The sequence below is a fragment of the Purpureocillium lilacinum genome (genome assembly GCF_023168085.1).
Source record: "Purpureocillium lilacinum CBS 284.36 DNA, scaffold_6, whole genome shotgun sequence".
NCBI lineage: Eukaryota > Fungi > Ascomycota > Sordariomycetes > Hypocreales > Ophiocordycipitaceae > Purpureocillium > Purpureocillium lilacinum.
In genome coordinates this window covers 3,226,198-3,251,605 of record NW_027072116.1, presented here as the reverse complement: position 1 = coordinate 3,251,605, position 25,408 = coordinate 3,226,198, and the positions used below count along the sequence as shown (strand labels likewise).

At 59.5% G+C, this 25,408-nt stretch overlaps 9 protein-coding genes across 9 annotated transcripts; 5 read left to right on the top strand and 4 right to left on the bottom strand.

The window, feature by feature from the left end:
• Positions 1-1,296: 1,296 nt before the first annotated feature.
• On the bottom strand, positions 1,297-2,394 carry PLICBS_008886 (uncharacterized protein; the record flags this gene model as incomplete). Its single annotated transcript, XM_018324640.2, has 1 exon — positions 1,297-2,394. One exon carries the CDS (start codon positions 2,392-2,394, stop codon positions 1,297-1,299), a length of 1,098 nt encoding a protein of 365 aa, XP_018176034.2.
• A 1,271-nt stretch (positions 2,395-3,665) lies between these two features.
• Positions 3,666-5,037, top strand: PLICBS_008885 (uncharacterized protein; the record flags this gene model as incomplete). The annotated part of the gene is made up of 2 exons (XM_018324641.2): positions 3,666-4,367; positions 4,426-5,037. 2 exons carry the CDS (start codon positions 3,666-3,668, stop codon positions 5,035-5,037), a joined length of 1,314 nt encoding a protein of 437 aa, XP_018176035.2.
• A 193-nt stretch (positions 5,038-5,230) lies between these two features.
• On the bottom strand, positions 5,231-7,316 carry PLICBS_008884 (uncharacterized protein; the record flags this gene model as incomplete). The annotated part of the gene is made up of 3 exons (XM_018324642.2): positions 5,231-5,623; positions 5,685-7,154; positions 7,209-7,316. 3 exons carry the CDS (start codon positions 7,314-7,316, stop codon positions 5,231-5,233), a joined length of 1,971 nt encoding a protein of 656 aa, XP_018176036.1.
• A 2,856-nt stretch (positions 7,317-10,172) lies between these two features.
• On the top strand, positions 10,173-11,237 carry PLICBS_008883 (uncharacterized protein; the record flags this gene model as incomplete). Its single annotated transcript, XM_065601485.1, has 1 exon — positions 10,173-11,237. The coding sequence occupies one exon, from the start codon at positions 10,173-10,175 to the stop codon at positions 11,235-11,237; it is 1,065 nt and encodes a 354-aa protein (XP_065457557.1).
• Positions 11,238-14,049: 2,812 nt separating this feature from the next.
• PLICBS_008882 (uncharacterized protein) lies at positions 14,050-15,947 on the top strand (the record flags this gene model as incomplete). The annotated part of the gene is made up of 2 exons (XM_018324644.2): positions 14,050-15,054; positions 15,111-15,947. 2 exons carry the CDS (start codon positions 14,050-14,052, stop codon positions 15,945-15,947), a joined length of 1,842 nt encoding a protein of 613 aa, XP_018176038.2.
• Positions 15,948-16,353: 406 nt separating this feature from the next.
• Positions 16,354-17,308, bottom strand: PLICBS_008881 (uncharacterized protein; the record flags this gene model as incomplete). The annotated part of the gene is made up of 3 exons (XM_018324645.2): positions 16,354-16,650; positions 16,745-16,971; positions 17,071-17,308. The coding sequence occupies 3 exons, from the start codon at positions 17,306-17,308 to the stop codon at positions 16,354-16,356; spliced, it is 762 nt and encodes a 253-aa protein (XP_018176039.2).
• A 760-nt stretch (positions 17,309-18,068) lies between these two features.
• On the bottom strand, positions 18,069-19,752 carry PLICBS_008880 (uncharacterized protein; the record flags this gene model as incomplete). The annotated part of the gene is made up of 4 exons (XM_018324646.2): positions 18,069-18,236; positions 18,326-19,373; positions 19,440-19,543; positions 19,633-19,752. 4 exons carry the CDS (start codon positions 19,750-19,752, stop codon positions 18,069-18,071), a joined length of 1,440 nt encoding a protein of 479 aa, XP_018176040.1.
• A 1,077-nt stretch (positions 19,753-20,829) lies between these two features.
• PLICBS_008879 (uncharacterized protein) lies at positions 20,830-22,404 on the top strand (the record flags this gene model as incomplete). Its single annotated transcript, XM_018324647.2, has 1 exon — positions 20,830-22,404. The coding sequence occupies one exon, from the start codon at positions 20,830-20,832 to the stop codon at positions 22,402-22,404; it is 1,575 nt and encodes a 524-aa protein (XP_018176041.2).
• A 750-nt stretch (positions 22,405-23,154) lies between these two features.
• Positions 23,155-25,040, top strand: PLICBS_008878 (uncharacterized protein; the record flags this gene model as incomplete). The annotated part of the gene is made up of 5 exons (XM_065601484.1): positions 23,155-23,451; positions 23,535-23,946; positions 24,005-24,661; positions 24,717-24,857; positions 24,925-25,040. 5 exons carry the CDS (start codon positions 23,155-23,157, stop codon positions 25,038-25,040), a joined length of 1,623 nt encoding a protein of 540 aa, XP_065457556.1.
• Positions 25,041-25,408: the final 368 nt, after the last annotated feature.

The window sequence follows — 25,408 nt, the reverse complement described above, 5'->3', positions numbered from 1 at the left end:
TAGGAATGACCACGGTATAAATGATGCGAGGACTGTGTCAAATAGCGGGGTGATCCTCCTCATCCGCGGCGCAAAGTCGGTGGCCAGCTCGACATAGCGCTCGCGCGGAGGGAGGGAGAGGTCGATCCGATACGTCGGGATTCGGTCTTCCGCGAAAGCTTGTGCAGCTGCTGAGCGTCCTGACGCCATGTTGGCCTCGCCATCAATGTCATACGATGATAATAAAGCGTGACAAACGAAGACAGGCTCAGAGTTGCTGCCTCTGCATTGTCGGCATCAGATGGCGGTCGCGTCTGACTCGACAGTTGGTCGTGCCAGCACAGTGGAGCCACAACCTGTGAGTGACTAGGTCGGGTACGTGAGAAACGCGACGCCGTGATGAGTGACGACGTGCTGCAGTCTGGGCAAGACTGGATGGAACTGAATCAAGTAACGCCCCGATCGCAACTGCTATTTAACCACGTTCCCTGTTCAGTGGGGTAAGTGTCGGCAGGCAGCAGCCGCGCCCTGGCCGTGAATTTGATCACCAAAATTCGTGCCTAGCTATATCCGCCAGGCTGTTTCTAGAGCACAATGGTTTTTCTGGTGTAGAATCTGGTGCGGACACGCAACAGTTCCATTTCGCGTGGACCGGAGCCCATGCTCGAACGGCGACCGCCAAGCGGAGTGTGGACGACTCTGAGAGAGACCGCACACAAAAGCGCGCTTGGCCCAAGGAAGTAAGAGTCGAGATAATCTGACCTGTGTCGGGTCAGTCATCCAGCAAGAGCTGCAACATCCTGAGCCTTCGGACAGATGGTGTGCATGTGGAAATGGGGTATGAGGGGAAGGGACCTCGCCATCAGACGTCCAGGACGTAGGGCTGAGGGAGACGTACACGGCGATTGGACAGCCGTTCGCGAGCTGCTGAGCAGCAGCCGGTCGAGACCCGATTGCGCAACGAATGAGCGTTGGACCGCCGGCATTACCGAAGGGCTGCGTCGCATGCGTCTTCATGTTGCCCCCGTGGCTGCGTTACAACATGCATTCACCCCAAGGACCATAGTCGGCCGACTGGTCGGACTGAATCGTGCATGCTTTGGATTCACGATGCATCAGTAGAAGGCCAATGCTAATAATGTATGTGTTTGTATCATTGGCAAATCCGATCTCGTTTTGGTCACGGCCAGTGCATGTATCAAACAAACGCCATTTGCCCTCCGGGCCCAGTAGTTCCTTGCCAGCCGCTAACGGGTATCTTTTGCATCCAGATCAATCTTCGCTTGCGCTACCAGAGACGCCTCTCCGTCATCGACTTCACTGGCGCCCATGCTCCTCCCGCGTCTCGTGATGCGCCGCCAGCTCTGACGGGTACCCTTGACGCGGGAATCCGGGCGACGGGTGCCCACCGCTGGCCATGGAGCTGAGGCTCGTCCTGTGAGGGTCCGTCAACGACGGGCTGGGCTGGCCCTGAGACCACCGCGGGTCTGAAGACGTGATAGAGCCACCGTACGGGTACGACGTGCGCTGCCCACCGCCTTGGACCGGCAGGTGATGCGCATCCCCGGGCAGCTCGACGGGGACAATCTGCTCTTTGGGCGGGATCGGCGGCGCCTGATACGGTCCGTGGGTTTGCGCGTATGGACTCTGCGGGAGCTGATACGGCTGGTGGGAGCTTTCGGGGCGTATGCTGCCGGAGGTCGGCGACGGGAGACCGGGCTGGTAGTATTGTGATGTGACGCGAGGACTGGCCGGTCCGGCGCCGGGGCTGGCGTCCGGCGGTATGCCGGGGCTGGGAATCAGCCTCGAGCGGTCGTTGGGGTTGTACGTCTTGAGCTTTCCGTCCTCGACCATGGCCCGCAGGACGCCGGCGTCAAGCAACTCAGCCTTCTTGATGATGCGCTGGACCATGTCCTTGCTGGCCGACTTGAGCTGAGACTTGACGAAGCTGACCATGGCAATGTTGCACTTGATCTCGATATCTTCGCGCAGGTACAGGCCGTCGGCGGGAGCACCCAAGGCCTCGAGGCCGATCTCGCGCGTCTCGGGCGGCTCGACGCCGGGCTGGTTACCACCTATGCGATACTTGTGGCGCAGGTCGATGTTCATGGGCGCGTAGATGTGCGTCTGCAGGCCCCACGGCATGTCGTGGAAGCAGCCGTTGAACGAGATCTTGCCGGACCCGGCCTTGCCCACGCCGGGGACATACTGGATGCGCTCGACGATCTCGTACCATGTGCTGTAGTACTCGTCGGCGGCGGCATTGCGCGGCGCCGAGATGGGCCGGTGCTCGAGTACCAGCGGGTTGAGCGTGATGACCTCGCTGTGGGAGTGAAGGATGTCGATGGCGAGCTGCCGCGGGATAAAGCCGGGGATGGGCGTCACCACCGTAAAGGCCTCCTTTTTGCGCAGCATTTCTCTCTTTTGCGCGGGATGTTCGCTCGCTATGCGTCGGTTCGATCGCGCGCGCTTGTCGCGTTCTGTTTCGGAAGCCCCCTATCCCTGTGTCGGCAGGATCTCGTCAATCGCCGTATGTCGAGCGGTTTCGTGGGCGGGTGGGCGGCTGCTTCGGCACTCGCGTCTCGGCAATCGTCTCGCTCTCGGTGGGCGCTTGTTAGGTACGTAAGTTAATCGCGGGCTGAAATAGTCCTCCGCCGCGCGTGTGGTGGCGGCGCTGCGTCAGTCTGGTCGGTCTTGGCTCGTCAAGTGGCAGGCAGGAGATGCGGGCGGCAAGCGACAGCAGCTGATGGCCTGCCTTTTTGATGTCTGGTTGCAAACAGGGATTTCCGACTGAGGGACATGCCGTGAGGAATCCGCAGAGCCGGCGAGCGGGGTCTGGCTGACAGGCTGTTCTCTTGCCGACGCCATATTCTGACGTTTGACGGCGGACCAGGCGCAAGCCTCCTTTCAGCCCAGCCAACGGTGTTGCCCAACGATCGGGGGATGGTCAGCTCAGGGCCCAGGTCCTGGACGCCTCGATGGGCGGCGAGACTTAGTAACTCGGGACTTAACTTAGTACTACAGTGGGACGGGGAAAGGTGTACCGGACCAGCAGTACGCAGTGCCATGGACAGAGCAGCAGCTGGACCCTGCCATGCCGTCCAGCCCCCCGCGCGGTCTCGAGATCTGGGCCACACGTTGGGAGTGCCTGCGTATGGGGGAGCACAATTGGGTTGCGGGCTTGCAGCGTGTGCGCCACAATCCGTCCCCCTTCGCCCTTTCGTGCTTCAGCCCGCTCAGCGCTCGGATGGCGAACACTCCGAGGGGCACTGCTCCTGGGCAGCTCACCGGGATTGCGCGTCCCGCCAACTAAAGTGTTGACGTCAGCGTGCCGGCGTGCCTGCGCTGCCGCTCGTACCACGAATGCTGCTCCCTCCGCGCAATGACAGCGTCTTGACGTGCTTGCTGTACCTTGCGGACTTGGGCGCGCCATTGATGTCCCGGACTCCGTCAAAGGCGTGCTTTTGTTGGGCAGTGTGAGTTGTGCAAGCCGCGTACCAACGGCGCCGCAACGTGGAAGCAGCCCCCTCGCCCAGTCCATCACGTCAGTGAATGTCGTACAGCATAATCCCCCCTTCTCGTGGCAGAAGCTAGAACAAAAGCCATCTTTCTTCTCAACATTATCTCTTGAAAACAGTACTTAGCTTGATAGAAGTCCGTCGAGTACACGGACATTTTCTTTAATCATGAGGTTTGCTCTCGCTGCCGCATCTGGGGCGGCCCTCGTCGGCGCAATCGTCATTCCGGGTCTCCCGGCCGACTTCAGCGTGAACCGGCAGAGTCGCCTCTCTGCGGGCCACCCCCACGATGCCGACGAGTCCAAGCACGATGCGCTCTGGGCCGGCCGACTGCCGTCCAAGGACGCACTTGTCTCGACGATTGGAGAGACCGCCGACCGCCTGGCCAGTGCGTTTGACAGCGCCGTCGATGCCGTCGAGGACGCCCGCCACGAGCTGTCTGACAAGCTCACGGACATCCTGTCCGGCCACGACGACGACGACAAGCACAAGCACCACCACCTGACCATCTACGAGCTCATCCAGCACAGCGAGTACACGACCAAGTTTGCCAAGATTGTAGACGAGCACCCCGGCATCGTGAAGCTGCTGAATAGCACCAAAGCCAATCACACACTCTTTGTGCCGACCGACGCGGCCTTCAAGGATGTGCCCCATGACGAGAAGCCCGACAAGGAAACCGTCGAAAAAATCCTGAGGTATCACATTGGCCTTGGAGAGTACTCTGCCAAGCGCATCCTCACGACGCACACCCTCCCGACGACCCTCGACGAGTCGTGGCTGGGCGATGAACCCCAGCGGCTGCGCACCAGTATCGGCCTCCACGGCGTCAGCATCAACTTCTACAGCAAGGTTGTCGCTGCCAACATCGTATGCCATCCCTGTACATTCCCGCTCCAGCTCAGTCATGATACTTACATCTACGCAGGAGGCAAAGAACGGCATCATTCACGCTGTCAACCACATCCTCATCCCGCCCCCGATGGCCGGCCGGATCATCACTCTCTTCCCCGGCCAGTTCTCGACACTGCTTCTCGCGTACGAAAAGACAGACTTTGTCAAGTTCATCCACGGAGTCAAGATGACGGGCAGCACCATCTTCGCTCCCAGCAACGACGCCTTCCGGCGCCTCGGCCCCCGCGCGAACGCGTTCCTCTTCAACACGGAGAAGGGCAAGAAGTACCTCAAGGCGCTTCTCAAGTACCACATCTCTCCCAACGCGACGCTCTACAGCGATGCGTTCTACGACAAGACGGGCAAGGACGACAAGGCCGACGCTGCGGGCGGCAGGGAGCACTACGACCTCGGCACCCTCCTGGGTGAGGCGCGCATCAGTGTCGACATTGCGAGACTCGGGGGCTTCTCGGCCATCCGCGTCAATGGCTTCGCCCACGTCTCGGTGAGGGACGGGGTGGCCAAGAACGGCGTCATCCAGGTCCTGGACAGGGTACTGATCCCGCAGCACAAGCACAAGGGGCACGATGACATCCATGACATTGAGATTGAGGATCTTGTTCGCAGGCTTGAGCCGTACGTTTGAAGACATGATTACCTGTAAAAGAAAAGGGATCTTGCACGGGAGACTTGGCGAGGATGGATGGGCATCTCAACTCTGATAAAATGTAGTAGCTGCGAGCAAGGGCAATGGCACACGAACGCGCGCGTTGATTAATTTGCTCCGCAAAGTCCACAGTATTGCAGACCATATACTCGGCGACCACCTGGAGCTGCCATCACCCCTTTCGCTCGACTTGGTCATCCTCCGGCTGCCGTTCAGCGCTTCCACTCTCCACCGCCGCATCCACTGAGCTTACTCCAAGTATGGTCATCTGCGGAGCGTACGTCGCGCCACCGATATGACGCTTATCCGCCGGGACAAAAACATCTAGCGCCCGAGGTAGGCAGAAGCCGAAGGCGATGGTGATCATGACGACGTGCGCCACGCCAAAGGCAAAGATGTGAAGCGGGTCCATGCGCTTGGTGTAGAAGGACGGGTACGCAAACGAGACGACAATCGCCAGGATCGGACACGAGACGTAGCGAACGACCGGGCCCCAGAAGAACGGGATGCTCCAATTCTTGCCCTCTGCTACAACCGAGTTGAGGTCGCGGCGCAGCTGGTTTGCCTGTACGTGGCTCATTGTCAGTTCTTCTGTGTCGCATGAGAGGCATAGAGTTGTCACTTACAGAGTAGAATGAGAGCCACCAGAATTTGCTGAGCCAGGCGTTGCGACCCCAGAACCTCGGAGGCATGGAATCCGGCGTGCGAGCGAGAACAACGGCGGCGATGTTGCCGACAATGAACAGGCCAAAACCGACACCGGCACCAGCCTCGGGGCCAACTGCCTGTCCGACGGCAACCCCGAGCACCATCGAAAGAACGTACGACGAGGAATGCACGATGAACGCAACGACGCCAACTTGCTCGAACACATCGCTGCAGCGGTAAAGCGTCATGGTGACGATGCCCTCAAACCAGACGACGAAAATGAGCGACAGGTTGTTGATCCACGTGTCAATGGCGTCGAGAAGGTAGAACCCGAACTCAGTGCAGTACATCAGAGAGAGGAGCAGCGCGACCACGACAACGGCCGTCGCAATGATTGTGCGAGACACCCTGCGCCCAAAGTCAGAGTCGCAGATCATTGTGACAAGCGACTCGACCAGCGCAAACGCAGAGCTGAGGCCGAGAATCGCGACCGTGAAGAAGAAGAAGACGGCCCAGACGTTGGCGCCCGGCATTTCGGATATGGCGAGCGGGTAGGTCAAGAAGCCGACTGTAAATGTGCCCAGCTCGGTGCCATCCTCGGGCCGCAAGCCTAGGAAGCCGATGATCCCAAAGACGGCGAACCCGGCCAGGACCTCATAGAGGGAGTTGCTAAACGCAATGATGAGTGCGTCTTGAACGGCGTTTGCGTAGCGGCTATTGTAAGAGGCATAGGACGTAAAGTAGCCAAACCCAACTCCGATCGAGAAGAAAATCTGCCCACAGGCCGCCTGCCATATGGCGCCGCCTGCGAGCTTGTCTCCGTGCCACTCGGCGAAATACATTCGGATGCCGTCGATAGAGTTTGGAAGAGACACGCCGCGGCCGATGAGAATGATGATCATGACAATCGGCAAGCCCATGGTGATGTAGACGACGCGCCCCGTCAGGCCCACGCCCCTGAACATGCAGAGCCAGACGAGGAACCACATGAAAGCACACCACCCGACCGTCTCGCCGATAAGGCTCGTGCCCGGATACTGCGTGTAGCTCGTTACCGCGCTGCCGCTGGTGTTTCCGGGGATCGGATCCACGTTTCGAATGGCATCCTGCATGTAAAACTCTTGGCCGCGCCCAGTCCACGGCAGCGGGCTTGTAAAGGATGACCGGAAGTAGCGCAGCACCCAGCTCAGGATAGGCACGTAGTATGTCGCAACGATGAATCCGTTCATGATGACGGCTAGGCCCACGCCCTTGGTGTAGCGGTTGATGCCGTTGAACGCCACGATGACGCCTCCGCGATAGGCCTGGCCGATAGATATTTCGAGAATGAGGACGGGGATGCCGAGGAAGAATAGCGCGATGAGGTATGGGATAAACCACTGGACGCCATTGTTCGCAAAGACAACCGACGGATACCGCAGCAAGTTTCCCAGCCCGACGGCTCCTCCCTATCCGTGGACAGTCAGTTCTGCGGCAGACATGGGCGGCAAAGGGAAGCTCACCATGGCTGCGAGGACGAAAGCCGTCCGGGACGGCCACTTGTCGCGGCCATCCTGCTCCTTGTCCGCCTTTGGGGCGAACCAGTTGGCTATCTTCTTAAAGTTGACCATTGTTAGCAATTCTCAGTAGCTTCGAATCTAGGTAAAGTAGAGGGATACATGGAGATCATTGATGAGGAGCAGGAGACCAGCTCCGAGGTAGCGCAGAGAGCCTTTTAGGGGCATTCAGATGCCCGTCTGGTTGTCGCCTACAAAACCGGCTGTCGCTCCCCCAAGAAGGCCAAGATCACGGCTAGTCTCGCTTCCCAGAGATATTACGCCCAAGGAGTCTGAACAGTGCCAAGACACCAATCAGTGCTAGAGCCATGGCGCGTGAGTGGAAGCCAAGTTGCCTAGCGAGGCTGAGCTGACCGAAGCCAAGGGATCCTGATGCTATTCACATGGGATCGAGGCTACACGAGACTGCGTCTTGTTGGTTCATCTCTCGTCGTGCCCCGTACTTCCTTGATTGGACCATTCCGAGTCGAGTAAGCACCGCGTCTGCCAAGCTTCGGCCGATCTTTCTTTGGAGGAAGAATGCGGGGTGGCGACGGCTTCGAAGTCGTTGACGCGTGACTGGACTTCTGGCCAACATTCTGTCATTGAACCAGCTCCGACTGAAGTGAAGTTGGTCAGTGAGAGCGATGACCAAATCAATTGGACTGGCTCGCGGACCTGCCTCACAGAACTGAGTTGCTTGCTGGTCATGTATTAGTAGGATTGAGTCAGGCCCAAGCGATGGCTTCTGCCGCGCCAGGCTTGGCTCTTGGCGTCGTCTTCTGTGTGTCCGCGAACCTTGAAAGCCTTGGTACTGTCAAGGGCGAATCTTTCTTAACGCAAATAAGCACCTTCCAGAATTGGCCACGTCAAGACGAGTTAGTGGAAGGGCCAAGGTAAGATTCTGCGGGGTGAGGCATACGCACTTGACTCGTATGGCCGCTCTCTCCTCCAATCTGCCTTTGCACGTGAGCAATGAGCATCATGATTGAGCTGCCTCTGCCGCGTGCTGGACAGATGCCTTGCTACGGGCGTTCCGATAAGCGCTGTACGGACTGGAGTCGGCACACATGTCGCTGGCTGCTACCTGATGCGTTGTCTGGGGACGTCTGCCGATGGATGTTGCTGTTAGACTGGTTCAGGGGGCTGGGGATTGGAAGACGAACTTGCTGGCATTGGGCGCACATGGACCCAAACCGGAGCAACACCTCTTCATGCATGCGTACGGCCTTGTACCTGATCCCACATTTATGCGCAAGATCCCACCAGGCCACGTGGCTGTATGATGCTATGCTTGCGCGAAGCACAGGAACTCGCAGTCCCCGCGAATCCAAGGCATCCCACCCTTTTTCCTGTACGAAGTTGCCCACTGGCCAGTTCGGGCGTACGATCCTTCCAAGGGTTAGCACCTTCGTATGTCTGAATCGATCTCATCCACTGCCCTTCTCGCGTGCCAGCCACTCAATACCTCACAACCATGAGTTTGGCGAGCTCACGTTCTCGCGGTGAAGGGGCCAGCACGCTATGTTATGCCACGTCAAAATTGCTTCAAAGGATTCGATTTGCCCATGTTTGGCTCCAGTAGACCGACCCATAATCTCTGCTTCTTTGGTACCCATATGTTGCCTGCCCCACGAGAACCATACTTCATGTGTACTGAAGACTGGCGAGCCACTTTGAGTCGCTGATGTTATGAAGGCTTGTCATGGTATTTGTCATGGTACCAGCGCCCGGATATCCAAATACCGGAGGTAATCTCCCGTCCAAGAACAAGACACGGAGCAGCGGGCTCCAAGTTGGCGGAACCGACTCCAGGACCACTGCCAATTGACCAATTGGAATACCAATGCCGTACTTGGGACGGCAGGCGGAGGCTGATACATGATAAGCATTGTCCAGAGCTCGTTCGACATGGTCTCGAGCGGAGATATTGTAAAACAGTGCATTAAGAAGGAAGACACCGCCTTCTTCCACGAACCATTGATGCAACTGACCCGATGCTGGCAAGGATACCCAACGCCAATTACCCAAGAATGAGCCCCACGCCTCGAGAGGACATGGAGTATGCTACGAGCTTAATATAATTCTTGACTATAAAGACTGCCCGGGCCTCCCTGGTTCTGACCGAGTCCCTACATGTAGGATCACGCACAAAGATACATCAGTGATACGAATATTCACAACTCGACATCAAACATCGACTCCGACCAGATCTATCCTTGCCTTACTCTATCCGATTCAAGATGAAGACTATGCAGGCCTCCCTTATTCTGTTGTGCTTGGTCAAGCTATCTACTGCTCGCGGGGCGATTACGTGCGTTGGTAAACACGCTGTGAATAGGCAATGCATGAACGGTCAATGGGGCAACGGGTGCAGATGTGACGACTGGGGCGATTACATTTGCAACCCGGGTGATCTTCACAGATGGCCTTGCGCGGGGTGCAGGTGTGAGAATGTGTGATTGGGGTCAGGCTGTTATAGAGCTAGGGGGGTGCTTTCGGCCTCAAGGTTGAAAGCTGAGGCTATTCTGTCGGCTCGGCGACTGAGCACGCGTCTGGAAACGAGCGAGCGGAATAGGCCTGCGGGCGGGAGCTGGTTTCTTGGGGGTTCAGCATGGATTGGCGGTCAAAGGCAACACACTTCGACTTGTCCGGCCACCCAAGTTGCAAAGTCTATGGGCGCGCTTGTTGCATAGAGCATGGCGATTGTTCCCCTTGATGGACTAGCTGGAGGGATCAATCGATCGCAAGTTGTACAATACCGCTTCTTCGAGGGCTGTTTCACTGTGCACCAAGAGCTGTCACGTGCATCTCGCACCACCTGGGCCCAGGCCAACATCGAAGAGCTCCATGTCACGACCCTCAAACTGCCTCTTTCCCGAACACCCACCACCGCCTTTACCCTGTGATAACCGCGCGCTGAGCCTCCAAATGACGGAATCGCGGGTCCCGTACGAAATCCAAGGTTGGGACACCGGGGATGACCATTTCGACATAAGCATCTGTGTGAACGGGTTCCGTTTTACCACCACCGTCTCCCCGGACTGCTTCGTCGACTCGCCGCGCGCAATTGAGCACTTCCGCGAAATATTCGAGCTTATAAAGGCTGATGACGACGATTCCTCGGAAGTTTGGGACTATGCCGAGCAAATTGCCGACGTCTTCTTGCCAGAATTCGAAAGGCTAGCACCTCCCAGGCCACATAAGGCCATGTTGACGCTCGCCGACCTCGCAGTCCGTGGCTCCTTCGTGTGTCAATACCAGGTCGTTGAGGAGAAGCCCTTTGCAGTCGCGGTCACGGAACGAGTATGGGAAGACACATCGCTCCCCGCAGAATGGGACATGCGCTGCGTCCAATCTGTGTTTCCGATAATCGATCCAGTAGATGTCGAGGTGCCCTGTAGTGACGAAGACTCCGTTTACGACACGATCCCTCGACGAGTCTTTGTCAAAGGCCGGGCCATCTTCTACAAACCATGCTGGTCGCCTTCCGATGCCGTCAACGAGGTCGCAAAATACTCGCGCATCCACACGTCGGGATTGTCTACACAGCAACTGAGCACGTCCCGACTTTTCGGCGTGGTTACAGGTCGGGGAGGTCTCGCCAAGGGCTTGCTCTACGAATGGATCGAGACTAGGGACGCCGGAACTCTCGCTCTCATCATCGGCGCCGACACTCCGCTGACATTGAGGGAGAAATGGGCCGCGCAGATACGCAACGCCGTGACGGGACTGCATACCTTGGGTATCGTTTGGGGCGACGTGAAGCCGGAAAACGTCCTCATCGATACGAATGATAACGCCATTGTAATTGACCTAGAGGGCGGTACGACGCGGGGGTGGGTCGACCGCGATGTGAGTGGCACTGTCGAGGGTGACTTGCAAGGCCTGGAAAAGATGGTCGACTTCATTTTCAACGATGAATCTCCGCTACGCCTCGACCGGGGCCATGACGAGGATCACACGGATAGATCGCCTCGATCTGAGATTTTGTAGCGTATATAGTGTAGCGCTACCACTTGATCCTTCCTTGCTGTCCGAGGTGAGCATCGACGTTGCCTGGCTTGGTGCGGGCCGAGAGGTGAAGGGGGCATTCGCCGCTTACAGACAGTGTGGCTTTTGGAGTCAATGGAACCGCGAGAATATAATACCGTCTTGGGTCATTTGTCAACTAAGCCCCATGTCTCCGGCTTCCTTGGTCCTACGATGTATTGCAGTGCATATTGGATCGGATCCACGTCGAAATCCACATCAATTGATCCAACGTGGACGAACACAAGTTTGGCGCTGAGTAACGCGCGCAGGAAACCCATTGGGGGCGCCAAACCAATGAGTGACGCGGGTTGCAGGTAATGAACTGGAAGGATAAGCCTGTGCGGAGCCCAGACTACCAGTACTACATGCTGCGACGTGATAAGTCGACGTACATATGAAGCAGCTGCCTTGTAGGGTCGGAGCACGGCTGCACCTGTCGTTGGCTTCTGTGCTTCCCGGCCGTCGTTGGCAGGCCTGCCGGGCAGGTCAGCAGGGCTGGCATCGACGCCCCAGCAAGTCTGAGCCAGCCTCCGCTTCATGTGCTCGGTGGTCTGGCGACGGTGCGCGGGCCCACCATGATTAACTAACAGCGCGGTTCCGTCTGTGAATGGCCAGTCGTCCTGCGGGCATGCAGGGTCCAGCGCGGACCGCGATGCTGGTGGCGTCAACAGCCTCCCCCTCCCCCGCCCCTTGTCGCCTCGAACAGGCCAGACACCAACCCAGCTGGCATCGTCGGATCAATCGCGATGGCCCAAGGCAGCCGGGATGCCTCGCAATCACAATCAGTTGACGCGAAGCTGCAGTTGGTCGAGGCGATGCGAGGTGATAGTGAGACCGGCTACTGCGTCATTGACTGGCAGAGTGCTGGTACGCTTATCTGTACTCGATGACCGAGCGACCGCGCATTCCGCGGTCTGGTCGGCAGGCAATCGGCACGTAGTCGGAAGCGGTGGTGGCGTCGGGGCCGGGATACGACTTTGTGAACTCCGGCTACCAGGCTCGAGCTATTCGGCAACGCGCAATGGCCCTCTCGTTACCCCAGGATCTGCCAGGAGGGAAGCTGCGAGATCTCCATCGACTGACCGCCCTCAATTGCCCGTGGGGTAACGCGTGACCTCCGGACTCCATGTCTTCCGGGATACAGTGGCTCGTCCACCACTCAATGGCGATGCAAGCTGCTGAGGTTTGTAGCATCGGACGAGCGGGCGGCTTGCCGAATACGTTTTTGTATCCTTGAAGTCACTGCTGCTGCCATGATTTATTTCGGACACTAGCTCGAGCAGCATGTCCTTGCCGGGCGCCGTTGCGAAATGGATTGTATGATGTCTCGTGACCCTATGTGCCCGAGGGCTGAGCAGGTCTAGGGTTGGTATTGTCTCTGATCATGCCAAACACCTTTCAATGCAGTTACGAGCCTGCCGCAAACAAGACAATTGCGGCGAACACAAATTGAGCGCACCCTGGGTGGAAGCGGGTTTGGCTTCGTCGTCATGGGCGGAGGGACGCGAACCGGTGTGTCTTGTCTCAATGACTGCGTTCGGGGATGTCGCTTCATATCCGCATCCCCACACGGCTTCAGCCTCAGGGCGCATGACGCAGGCCAGAGCCTGTCCCTCGATGTAACAAGCTAGCGAGCTGCGCTGTGACCCTGTCTCGACCTACGACAATGAGCCTCCTCGTAGAAGTTGTTTCTCATGTTTTGTGAAGCGCCCCAATGCATGCGGTTTGCTCTCGGACCACAGTGCAGCCGCGAGGTTCGGGGGAGGCGCGAGCTGAACAGTTGTTGCGTTGGGGCAGCAGGTTCGGAGGTAATCGAGAATGGGTTGGCCATGATGGGCTGAGATGTGCAGGAATGGCGATCTTGGCATGTCGCGCAGGCACCTGTATGCTCGTATGTGATGAGTGAGCAGGCAAGTAAGTCGTGAGGGCAACGCCCTCAGGAACCTCTAATCATCAACTCAATGCCCATCATCGTCCAGTCCCCGTGAACGATACCACCAGTAGGCTAAAATGCCATGTTGTCGCTACAAACGGCAGCAACATGGAGCTCAAGGTCTAGCCCTCCGGCTCTCGCTTCCTCCACGTCCGTAGTGCGCAAAGGCAAGCCACCGGGGCAGGCAAGCCAGCAAGCCAGCAATCTTCAGCAAAACGGGGCTGGCATCTGGGCAACGGAGAGGCGGCGCCCACCCATGCCGCACCAACAGCAACCTCAGGGCCTCATCAGCCATCGCGGGGCGAGGCCCCCCATCGTGGTTGGCCTTGCCCCCTTCCCACCCCCCCAAAGGGCAGACCTGGAAGACATGGATGCATTATCGGGCCACTCACTGACCCAGGCAAGCCAGGGCGACTCGACAGCACGGGGTCCGGCCATAAAAGTGTGGGTCGCCTCCCCCAGAAAACCACATGGCCAAACGCTTTTCCCGAAGACTTCTGGGCCCCTTTGTGATTTGCGATCCCCGCTCGAGTTCCGGCCGCCGCGTCTGCGTCTCACTTCAACATACATACGTACCGGCTTGACTCCAGTCCGCGGCCTGGGCCTGCGAAGCTTGTCGCTCACGTGGAGCCCCGAGGGCAAGCATCGATAGTGAGGCAGCAATTGTGCGACACCTCGATTGTCCATCCAGGTAGGGCGCTGCCGACGCCGGCGCAACCCCCGCATCCTCGGTCAGACATCCATCTTCGTCGTCATCATCATCACCATCGCCACCATACGGTCTCATGCTCGCCGCGCCGCCCTGGGTCTGAGGCCGGACACGGGACTGGACCGTTCATGATGCGGGTCATGCCCATCATCCGCAGCAGGACCGGCTGCTTCACCTGCCGCCGCCGCAAGAAGAAGTGCAACGAGGAGAAGCCGATATGCAGTGGCTGCAAGCGCAACAAGCTCGACTGCCGCTGGCCGACTGAGGCCGCGTCTTCGTCCTCGCTCTCAACCTCCTCCTCATCTACCATCACCGGCAAGAACCTGCCGCCTTCACCCACAGATGTCATCTCCGCAGCCCAACGCATGGAGAGACACGCCATCATCGCCGCGTCAATGAGCCCGGAGGAGCCCCGACGGCAGAGCCTCCACCAGCAGGAACGCAAGCTCTCCCGGCAGGAGCATCAGTCCCCTCGTCTGCAGCGAATTGAGCCGGCGCCGGAACCAGCTTCTGCTGTCCAGCCGGAGACCCACTCGCCCCGGGACTTCTTCCACGTTCCCACGGAGCCCGGACCGGAGATGGACCTGGACGACGGCGACGTGGAGGACGTGTCGCAGGACGTCGATAGGAGGTCATCGTCGACATCATCCCACTCCACCTCGTCGCTTGAAAGCCTGCCGCTGCAGTCGGGCTTCCTCGACGACGACGCCGTGAGCGACCTCGCCCTCATCAGCTCCGGTCTCTTGTTCGACGACTCCTCCGGCCTGCAGGACGGCGGCATCACCATGCCCATGTCGCTGCTCCCGACGCACGGCCATAGCTCCTACGAACTGCTCAGCTACTACCTCTCCCGCACCGCCAACAGCATGGGCAACGGCTCCACTGACGTCAACCCCTTCGTCGCGAAGCTGGTTCCGCTCGCCTTCTCCAACCCGCTCGTGCTGCAGCTGATATTGGCGCAAAGCGCGGCGCATCGCCAGGCTTCCAAGGAGCCGGACTCGAGCAACGAGGTGGCGCAGCGCTACTACACCGACTCGCTGCGCATGTTTCGAAACGTGGTCGGCGAGTACGTGGGCGGGAAGGAAGAAAACACACTCACGCTGACGGTCGGGAGCTTGATTCTTTGCCTTACAGAGGTTTGTTGACACGTCCCCACCACAAGGCTGTCTCTGGACGCTGACGCTCTTGTTAGGTTGCGCGTGGCGACATCAACGGCACCATCTTTGACCACCTCACGGCTTCAAAGTCGCTGTTGACAGTGCTGCTCGGTCGGGCCAAGTCCTTTACCAACGACGATCTCCCCGACTTTCTCGTCGAGTATTACATGCACACGGCGGCGTCGAGCATGATTTCGACCGACTTCCACCAGTCGAACCACTCCCTCCTCAGCCCGCACATCGAAGACGCGGCCAGAACGCTGGTCAACCGCAAGTACATCGGCCAACTCTGCGGCTGCTGGCTCGAGCTCCTCCTGCTCATCCCTCAAGTGTTCCAGCTTGGGCAGAGCATCATGGGCGAAACCGACGGCGAGCAGCGGCGGCCGCCATCCACCGACGACATCATCTCCTTTGGCTTCCTGCAGTCGCAGATCCTGGCCTTCTTCCCCTCGCCGATCGCCAGCCCGTACAGCCATCTAGCCGGCATCGTCTTCAAACAAGGCGTGCTGCTCTACCTATGGAGCATCCTCGGCACGCCACAGACGTCGCCCGCTGGCAGCGCTCACAGGGACCTCATGGAGGGCGCCATCGCCGAGGCCATCACCGCGCTGAGCCAGTTCCCGGCATCGGTGCGCGTCAACACGAGCCTCTGCTGGCCGCTCGCCGTCATCGGCTGCTGCACCGCGGACCCGGGCGTGCAGGAGATTTTGCGTGCGCGCCTGCAGACCATGATTGACACCATCGGCCTGGGCAACATGCGCGAGACGCTGGTGCTGCTGGAGCGCGTGTGGAGCCAGCCCGTCGAGGAGACGAGCCCTTGGACGCTGTACAAGACGATGCAGGACCAGCAGATTTGGATATCCTTTGCGTGAATAGCATGAAGGGTGGATATGCTTCAGACGAACAAGGAACACGATACGAAGAGCCGAGCCACGAACACGTCGGTTGCCTTTAACGACAGCACTGCGCTTGCTTGGAGAAACAAAATGGCCATGCCGGACTAATCGAGCACGAGTGTGCAGCGGCAAGTCTTGACATGGAGTCTTCGCTGACTGCGGAGGAATTGCGCCGCCTCAAAAGTTGCGGTCCGCAGAGCTCAGAGTAACAGCTGCGTGCTGCCAGAGGGACGGGCGGCTTCGACCACGACATGATAACAGCTGCACGGCTTCGATGGCATCTATTGCCTGTATATTACGACGAAACGTCTATGGCAATGCTTGCTGAACGACCCCAAACCTCTGCGTCATCGCGCTAGCTGCACCAACAGGATCGTTACCATCACGACCTGGTTGCGAGCAAAAACTCCCAAATCTTGGTTGCCATCAGCACGCCGTCGTGGTGCTGCTGCGCCCTCGCCGCCCCATCGGCAAACATGTCATCCGTGAAAATGCCCTGGTCCCGCCTCGTCTTGAGAATCTCATCCATGATGAAGCCGTCGAACTCGGGGTGCGCCTGAAACGAGATGACGCGGCTAGGTTGGTACAGGCCCTGGATGGCGCAGCTGGGGCTGCTGCCGAGGTTGACGAGCCCCTTGGGGACTTCGAGGACTGCATCGCGGTGCATTTGGTGGAGGGACTGCAGGAAAGACCATCAATCAGCATCATCAGGACGCTCTCATCGCTGCCGCTCGTGACCGCGAAACGAGCAGGTGTCCGGGGCTCAGTCTCACCAGGGATGAGACGCCGAGGAGGTCGCGGCCCTCTGGCGTGGCGTCGATCTTGTCGACCGAGAGCTCCCACCCGCCGGGGCTCTTGCCGACCTTTGCGCCGAGCGCGCGGCCGATGATCTGGTGGCCGAAGCAGATGCCGACGACGGGCTTGCCGCTCGTCTCGAGGAAGAACTTGACAAAGCCGACCAGGGCCACGATCCAGGCGTCGTCAGCAAACGCCGTGTGCTCTGCGAATGTGCATGTCAGATGGGTAAATGTAACATGGGTGAAGGAAGGCAAAAAAGTTGTGAGCGTAAACCGGGATGCGATGGATCAATGCAACGTACTGCTCCCCGTCAAGAGAATGCCGTCCACGTCCTCCGCCTTGGGATACTCCTGTGACCTGACGACATCCCACTTGCTCAGCGCAAACTCGGCGCCCTTGTACTTGTCGCCGTCCACGCCGGCGAGACCCTTGGTCAGGAGCTGGCGGAACACCTCGCCGTAGGACCCGCGCGTCTGCTCGACGGCGGGGACGGGAGTGTCGCACTCGAGCACGGCGAGGCGAAAGGCGCGTCCGCTCATGGTGCTGCCTGTGTGATGAAATGTGATGACGGTGTGTAGAGCGAAAGAGTCAGAATTTCTCCGACAATTCTGCAGCGTATCGCAGATCGCAAGAGTGTGTTGTCGGGCGTTGAGAAGATGTGAGGCGGCGAGAAGTGGTGATGGATGACGCTGTAACAGAGTCTGAGGCTCTGTAGTCGTACTTATGCAGGCGTCAAGTTGGGGACCGGGAGCCGCTGTTGGCAGTGGCACAGGCACGGCCCCAAGTGGCGGTAAGGCCGCTGATTGGGCTCCAGGGCTCCTCTCGTGGCCTGGGCGCCTCGCGTCGGTCCGCCAGCGGAGACTCTGTAGGTTTCTGGGGCGGCTGACCCTGACGAAACAGTGGGAAACTGGAGACCCGCCCGTGGCCCGGGGCTCCGGCGTCGGCACCGGGCAACACACAGTAACCGCGGGGGCAACAAACAGTCTGGTTGACATGACAAGACCATCTCTCCGTGTGTTGGTTCTGACATGTTTACTTGAACGTGCTACAGTTTGAGTACATGTACGAAGTGATATGCGCCAATGATGAGGCTCTGAGCATCACCACTTTACATGTCAAGAGTCAAGGACGCCTCGGGCTCCGAGTCAGTTCGGCAACTCAACTCGCGGTGAGAAACGTGACGGAAGGCGCTTCGCTTTCATTCAGACCACCAAAACCAGACGCATTACATAGCCGCGGTCCCTCTCGAGTACCAAAATAGTAATGGCAAAAACATTGTCGCATCACAGACGCTCACGCTCACCCCTCCGTCTCCTCCTTGGCCAGCTTGGTCTCGTTGTACACGTCCACGGCCGTGGCCTCGGCCTCGGCCTCGATGCGCCTCCGGTTCCTGCGCACCAGGTACGACAGGCCCGCGCTCCAGATGACGAGGGCGATGGAGCACGCAATCATGGCCCACATGCCGCGCTGCAGGACACAACACATGTCAGCGACTTTCAACATCATGCAGGACAACTCCTGACGAGGCACAGAGAGAGAGAGAGAGAGAGACTCACGATAAACCACGGCGCCATGGACGCGCCGTAAAAGAGGATGCTCCACCACGCATTCACGGCGTTGTTGCCCAAGTTCATGCCCGCCAGCACGACGGCTCGGAAGACGGACTCTTCATAGCGCATGGCGTCGTTGCACCACGCAAAGAACGTCGCCTGACAGGCGTACACGGATCCCGCCCAGTAGTACGCACCGAACACGACGGCCGTCGAGTTGGGGCTCGTGGGGTTCTGGTGCGCCACGAGAATCATGACGGACGTCGCCACGCCGGTGATGCCGATGAAGTAGCCGACCAGGTACCGCTTGCCGCCGAGGAAATCCGTCAGCGCGGCCCAGAACAGCGTCGAGACGATGCCCGCGGCGGCGACGCCCGTCGGGTAGTTGTTTAGCTGCGAGACCGTGTACTTGTGCGTTGGGTGATTCTGCAGGTACAGCGCGAGCAGCGAGTTGGAGCTGAAGGACTCGGTCTCGCCGGCGATGACCCAGAGCCCGACGAAGCCCCACCAGTACCACGACGAGAGCACCTTCTTGAGGAAGCGCAGCGTGATGGGCGACTGCTCCTCGACCTTGGGGACGCGCGATATGGCGAGCTTGCGCTCCTCCTCGGACAGGTACCACGCCGTCGTCGTCTGCGGCGTGTCCGGGAACAGCAGGAAGCCGTAGATGGCGACGGGGATGGTCAGCAGGCCGTCGACGATGAAGAGCCAGCGCCAGCCGCTCAGCCCGTGGCGGCCGTTGAGGCTCTTGTAGATGCCCGTCTGGATGAAGCCGCCGATCATGGTGCCCGCGAGGCCCGAAGACGTGAAGATGCCGCTGCGCTTGCCGAGCTCGCGCTCAGTGTACCACGCGCCGAGGATGTAGTGCGTGCCGACAAACGTCGACGCCTCGCAGATGCCCTGGAAGAAGCGGATCGCCATGATGGACTGCGGGTTGTGCACCGACGCCGTCACCATGGTGAGGCCGCCCCAGAGGATCATCATGAGCGGGAACCATATCCGCGGCTTGACGTAGTGCAGGGAGAGGTTGGACGGAACTTGGCCCAGGACATAGCTGCGGTGCTGGTGTCAGTGGATCTGCTGGATGCACGTTATTGTTTCGCGAGTGGTGCCAACTCACCCCACGGTGAAGCAGGTGTTGATCTGGTTGAGCTGGTTTCCCTTGAAGCCAAGCTCCGTCTTCATGCCCGACACGTAGGCATTGGCAAGGTTGGAGCGGTCCAGCTGCGATGAGTCAGTCAGGGTCCAGTTCAACCCGTCGCCGCATCCCGACATAGAGTCTTGGCGGTTGGTTACAGAGACAGCGCACTCACATAATTGATGAAATAACTCAGACAGCAGAAGGTAAGAATGAAAAAGTCAATCTTTTGCACCAGGACTCGCTCGCCCGGCTGGTAGTTGACGGTAAAGTACTCTCGCAGGCGGGAACGCATTGGACTCTGCGGTTTCGGGGGCGCCCGTTGTGGTGGCAATCTCTTCTCACGCCAAAGTCAATTGTGGGGGTTCGGTGGCCGAACGCGTGGGACGTTCAGTTGTCGGGTGCCAGTTGAGGAGACCAGCGTCCGTTATTATGGAGAGATTGACGTAGTTGACAGAAGCCGTGAGCGCGACGCAGAGAGCATATGAGCCGTGGGCATGACGAGGGGTGGATGCCGAGATGGTTCCTTATGAAGAAAAAAATTGGGAACGAGGCAGAACGGCTTCGCGGGCCAAAGTTGGCCGGCAGGGTTGCTGGTGGTGGTGGTGGTAGTGGTGAGGGGGGAGGGGACTGAACATGGAGGGAGGAGAGGAGGCGCACCACCAACTCGCTGGATGAATCAACCGAGGGCACTAGCAGTATTGGGGGAACCTGCTTGCCTGCCCGGCGCTCGCGAAGATAAGACTAACGGCGGAAGGGCCCCGTCCTCGGGCTCCATTCCACCACCCATCGCACCGGCGTCTCTGGTATCTGGCCGTCGCAAAAAAAAAGGCGATCAGCCCATGATGCCTATCGCGCCCTGGCATCCCGCGAACATCGACCAACCGCGTAACAACTTGCCAAGGACATGGCTCGTCCAAGAACTGTTGGATGCGGTAACCGAAGAGCCCCAGAGACCAGTCTGGACACAAAACGCCCCCGGGCGCAAGGGTTCTTCAGCGGTTTCCACACCCACCTGGCAGAACCTGGGGTAACATGCTCTGTACTCGTAGTGGCGCTGGGGAATAATCCGGGGTAGTTCTCCAGCGCTCTCGGAGGCGATGGGGGGCTAGGAAAGGAGGGGGGTCCCCTGGACCAGTGCCCAGTGCCGACCGGTTGGGTTGGGTTGGTTGTCCGAAACAGGGTCCAGGGAACTCGTGGCATGGCCTACATAAACGTAGCGTGGCGCCCTCCCCCCTGCTCAGATTCTCGTCAACGGTTTTGTTTCCCTTCCCCATTCGGTAGGCTTCCCTGCCAGTCTCTATTTTTCGATATTCTTCGCAGGACTCCATTCTGGACGTGAGCATGTCTCGCGGTCGAGCCCGGACGCAACATGCCTGCGCGTGAGAGCAGCAGCAGCACCCGCAGCAAGAGTCAGACCCACGCCGCCGCAGCCGCCGCGACCAACGGAAATGGAGGCAATGGAACCACAAGCACGAAGCCACGGGGCAAGCCGCGGGGGATGCGCCGCGACCGAGACTGCCGCACCTGCAAGGCGAGGAACGTCAAGTGCGACCTGAACCGCCCGCAGTGCCTCCCCTGCGTCGAGGCCGGCCTCGCCTGCGGAGGGTATCCACAGAGAGTCGTCTGGGCCGGGGAATCGTCTTCAACATTGGCAACTGCATCGACAAAGTCAAAGGTCGAACCCCAACTTCATCTCCATCCCCCACATGCAAAACCACAGCCGCCGCCGCCGCGGGGGCGCCGCCGGTCGTCGCGGAGCAGCATATCCACTTCGTCGTCGCAGTCCCGGCCAACCGACCACCCGATACCGGAGATAGTCTCCTTGGCGAAGCTGCAAGGGCGCGATGCCTCCTCCACATCGCCACGAGGCGGAGCTGGAGGCGGAGGCGGCGTCGACGACCACAACAGCTTCATCAACCGCCTGGCGACCTTTTGTCAGCAAATCATCTCGGCCAGGGGCCGTGCTGGTGCAGCGGGCAACAACGGCTATCTCTCGGACGAGGCCATCTCGCTCGTGGCGCATCTGTCCGACTTTGTGCAGGCCCGCATTCATGGCTACTCGTCTGCCGCAGCACTTGGCGATGGGCGGGCCATGACCGAGTCCATGGACGCGGCGCGCCATCGCCTAGCTGCGCTTGTTGGCCTCAACGAGGCGCTGCGCGTGGCCAACCCGCTGGCATTGCTCGCCATCGCCGCGTTCGCCTTCTTCGAGGTGTACGACAGCGAGTTTGGCGAGTGGCAACGGCACGTCTACGGAGCGAGGTCGTTACTTGACTACCACTGTCGAAGCCGCGCTGAGCTGGAGCAGCTGTCCGTCACGGTCACCGGGCTGACCGAGATCGTGGCACGGCTTGTCTGGTTCGACGTGTTGGGTGCCATTGCGCGGCAGAGCACAGGGCTCATCTTTGACGACTGGCACCGTGAGGTCCTCAACGAGGGCTTCTTCGAGGTCGTCGGCTGCGCGGCCGACACGTTCGACCTGTACGTGCGCGTCGCCAAGTCGGACGTTGCGTCCTCGGACCACTTAGACAGCTGCGTCTTGGCCATGGACCAGCTCTTGAGGTTGGACCCCTCAGACGTGACGGACTGGGGCCGCTCCGCCAACGCGCATAGATGTGCGGCTACCATTGCCGTGCTCGCAAAGCTGCCGGGCCATGCGGCTACTCCGGCGACGCAGAGGGCCATGCGGTCCGCGGTCGATAGGGCGTGCCATATCATCGCCTCGACGCCATCGTCGTCGCCCTTTTACATATTCATGGCTGTGACGGCCTACTTGGCGGGCCTGCACGCCACAACGGACCAACAGCGGAATGTCGTGCGTGGATACTGGCAGAGCTGCACGACTGCTGGTGTTCCACGGTACCCCTGTGCGTTGGCCAAGTGCGAGGCGACGTGGGCAAGTCGCGGAGTGATTCCGGGAGATGTCAGTTGGAGTCCGATATGAGAGGGTCTCCTGTATGTACGAGTATCTGTGCACGACCCGTATTCCATCAGATAGACGTGCATAATGACGAGGGTGTTCAGCTCGTGCGGAGAAATCCTGGTCTGTTTGTGGGCGGATAGCCGTCGGGTGGCGGTCTTCAGCGTGTGCCCCCAACTTGTCCAGAGGGCGCCCACAGATTCCCTTCCCAACAGGGCAATCGACCTACAGTTTGCGGGGAAGTGGCAAAGCTGCGACCCCAGATTGCGCGGGCCGGTGTGGACTCTGTTGCCAAGCTGGTTGGGGTACAGGAGTCCGGACTCCGGACAAAACGGCATGAGAAGCGAAACGCGAACGAACGGATGCGCTTTCTTGCATTCTCATTCTCGTTTCCGGATCGTCCGCCCCCCCGGCCCATGCTTGCTGTCGTACCCGCGCCGTTTTCCTTCTCATGTCGTGACACCAAACGCGGAAGCTGGCAGGTTCGTGCGATATTGCAGCACCCCGTCGTCCCGCCCGGTCGCACCTCACCATTACCCCCGCGCGTCTGGGAATAAACCGGTCTGCTCCATGACCTAGCGTCCCCATTTCTCAAGAGACCTCGGGACGGCTATTCATGGGGGAGGAGCGACAGAGGGGGTGCTGCATATAGGTATAAGTCGGCGAGCGTCGTCAACTGCTCGCAGAGCGAATAATTCCGCGCCAAATCGCTGCACGTTGGTCCGGTCGTTTCGCCCGTACTGCCTCTGTTTCTTGTCTGAACTACATTCAATCATGTCTCTGTCCGTCGACGCGACCACCCCGCGCTGGGAGGAGATTGGCGCTAGGAAGCGCGAGGCCCTCTCGGCGTCCATCCCAGAGGAATGGCGCATCCCGGCCGATCTCCTGCCTCCGGAGTCGCAGGACGACGTGACGGCCTGGCCCGAGACGTCGGGGTGGTTCACGGAGGAAGAGCTCGCGATCACGGCACAGACGGCGAGTGACCTCGCGCGCCAGCTTGTCGCCGGACAGCTCAAGTCTGAAGATGTGACACGGGCGTTTTGCAAACGAGCCGCGGCGGCTCATCAACTCGTACGTCGTTCCCTTCATCTCACCAGAGAACGCCCGCGCCCAGCGGCCATGTCTGTCGCTGATTGCTGACGGCTCTCGCGCAGACAAACTGTCTCTCCGAGACGTGCTTCGACCGCGCCCTCGCCACGGCCCGCGCGCGCGACGAGCACTTTGCCCGCACGGGTAAGCCCGTCGGCGCGCTGCACGGGCTGCCCATCTCGCTCAAGGACAACTTCCACCTGCGCGGGCTCGACGCCACGGTGGGCTTCGCATCCCACGTCGGCGACGCGGCTGAGGACGACGCCGCGCTGGCCAAGCTGCTTGAGGATGCGGGCGCCGTCTTCTACGTCAAGACCAATGTGCCCACGGCGATGATGATTGCCGAGACGGTCAACAATGTGTTTGGCCGGACGCTCAACCCGCGAAACAGAAAGACGACGAGCGGTGGCAGCTCGGGCGGCGAGTCGGCGCTTATTGTCATGAAGGGCAGCCCCGTCGGCGTAGGCTCTGATATTGGTATGCTTTTACTTTGCCCTGCGATGATGTCCCGTATCTAATGAATGATCGTCTATAGGTGGCTCACTGCGAATCCCGGCTGCTTGCACGGGCATCTTCACCATCCGCCCCTCCTTTGGTCGCTTCCCCGTGCGCAACTGCCGTTCCGGCATGCCCGGCCAGGAAGCCGTCGCGTCCGTCAACGGCCCCATGGCGCGGACGCTCGCCGACGTCGAGTTCTACAGCAAGACCGTAATCGACAGCCAGCCGTGGCTCTACGACGCCAAGTGCGTCCCTCTCGCCTGGCGCGCCGCGCAGCTGCCCCAAAAGCTCAAGATCGCCGTCATGTGGCACGACGGCATGGTGCGGCCCACGCCCCCCGTCGCCCGCGCGCTGCGCGACACGGTGGCCAAGCTCAAGGCCGCCGGCCACGAAATCATCGAATGGGATCCCTCAGACCAGAAGGAGGGCGCCATCCTCCTCGGTCGCATGTTTGTGGCTGACGGCGGCAAGGCCATCAGGCATGAGCTGGGGCGCACGGGCGAGCCGTTCCGCCCGGAGATGCAGGCGTACGAGGAGGCGACGGAGCTGGGAACCTGGGAGATGTGGAAGCTCCACGCCGAGCGGACAGAGTATCAGAACAGGTACCTCGACCGCTGGAACCAGGCTGGCATCGATGCCATTCTCTGCCCGACTATACCGTTTCCCACGGTCAAGGCCACGACCTTTAAGCACGGTAAGTGTCAAGACCGCGCAAGTCCCTTACCCTGCCGCTGATAGTAGTATCGCAGTTGCCTACACCGGCGTGTTCAACGTCCTCGACTACTCCGCCGTATCCTTCGCCACTGGCCATCACGTGGACAAGAACATGGACAGGTTGGACAGCACGTATGAGCCGTTGAGCGACACTTGCAAGGCTGTTAACGACGAATGTGAGTTCTACCGCGTCCGCTGATATGCCATCAGACGTACCGTTCCTAACGTTCAACACCTGTTCAGTCGATGTCGATCTGCTGGACGGCCTCCCCGTCAGCCTACAGCTCGTCGCCAGACGCCTCGAGGAGGAAAAGGTTCTCGCTATGTCCCAGCGCGTTCTCGACACGCTCTCCGAGTAAGTCTCGCCCTGTTTCGACCCCATTGAACAATACGCTAATCACGTAAGGTCCTGACTTGAAGGCCGGCAAGCGTGCAAGCAGTTCCTGTGAGAGGACACCAGAGAACCCGTAGCCAATTGTGAGAGAGTCGTTGTGAAAGACGCATCAGTGTACTTTAGCTAGCATATAGAGCCATTCATGTTCACGACTAGGATCAAGGTATCACACGGCGAGACGCTGATGTTCCTGTGCTTGAGTAGCCCGACAGCATTCAGCTCAACGCAAGCCGGTGGCACACGGTGTACCTGACGCAAGACCACTTGCAATTGTCTGATGTCTGACGCGGTCTGCTCATTTTGCAAACTACCTCGCGAGGTTGGCAGCAGCCC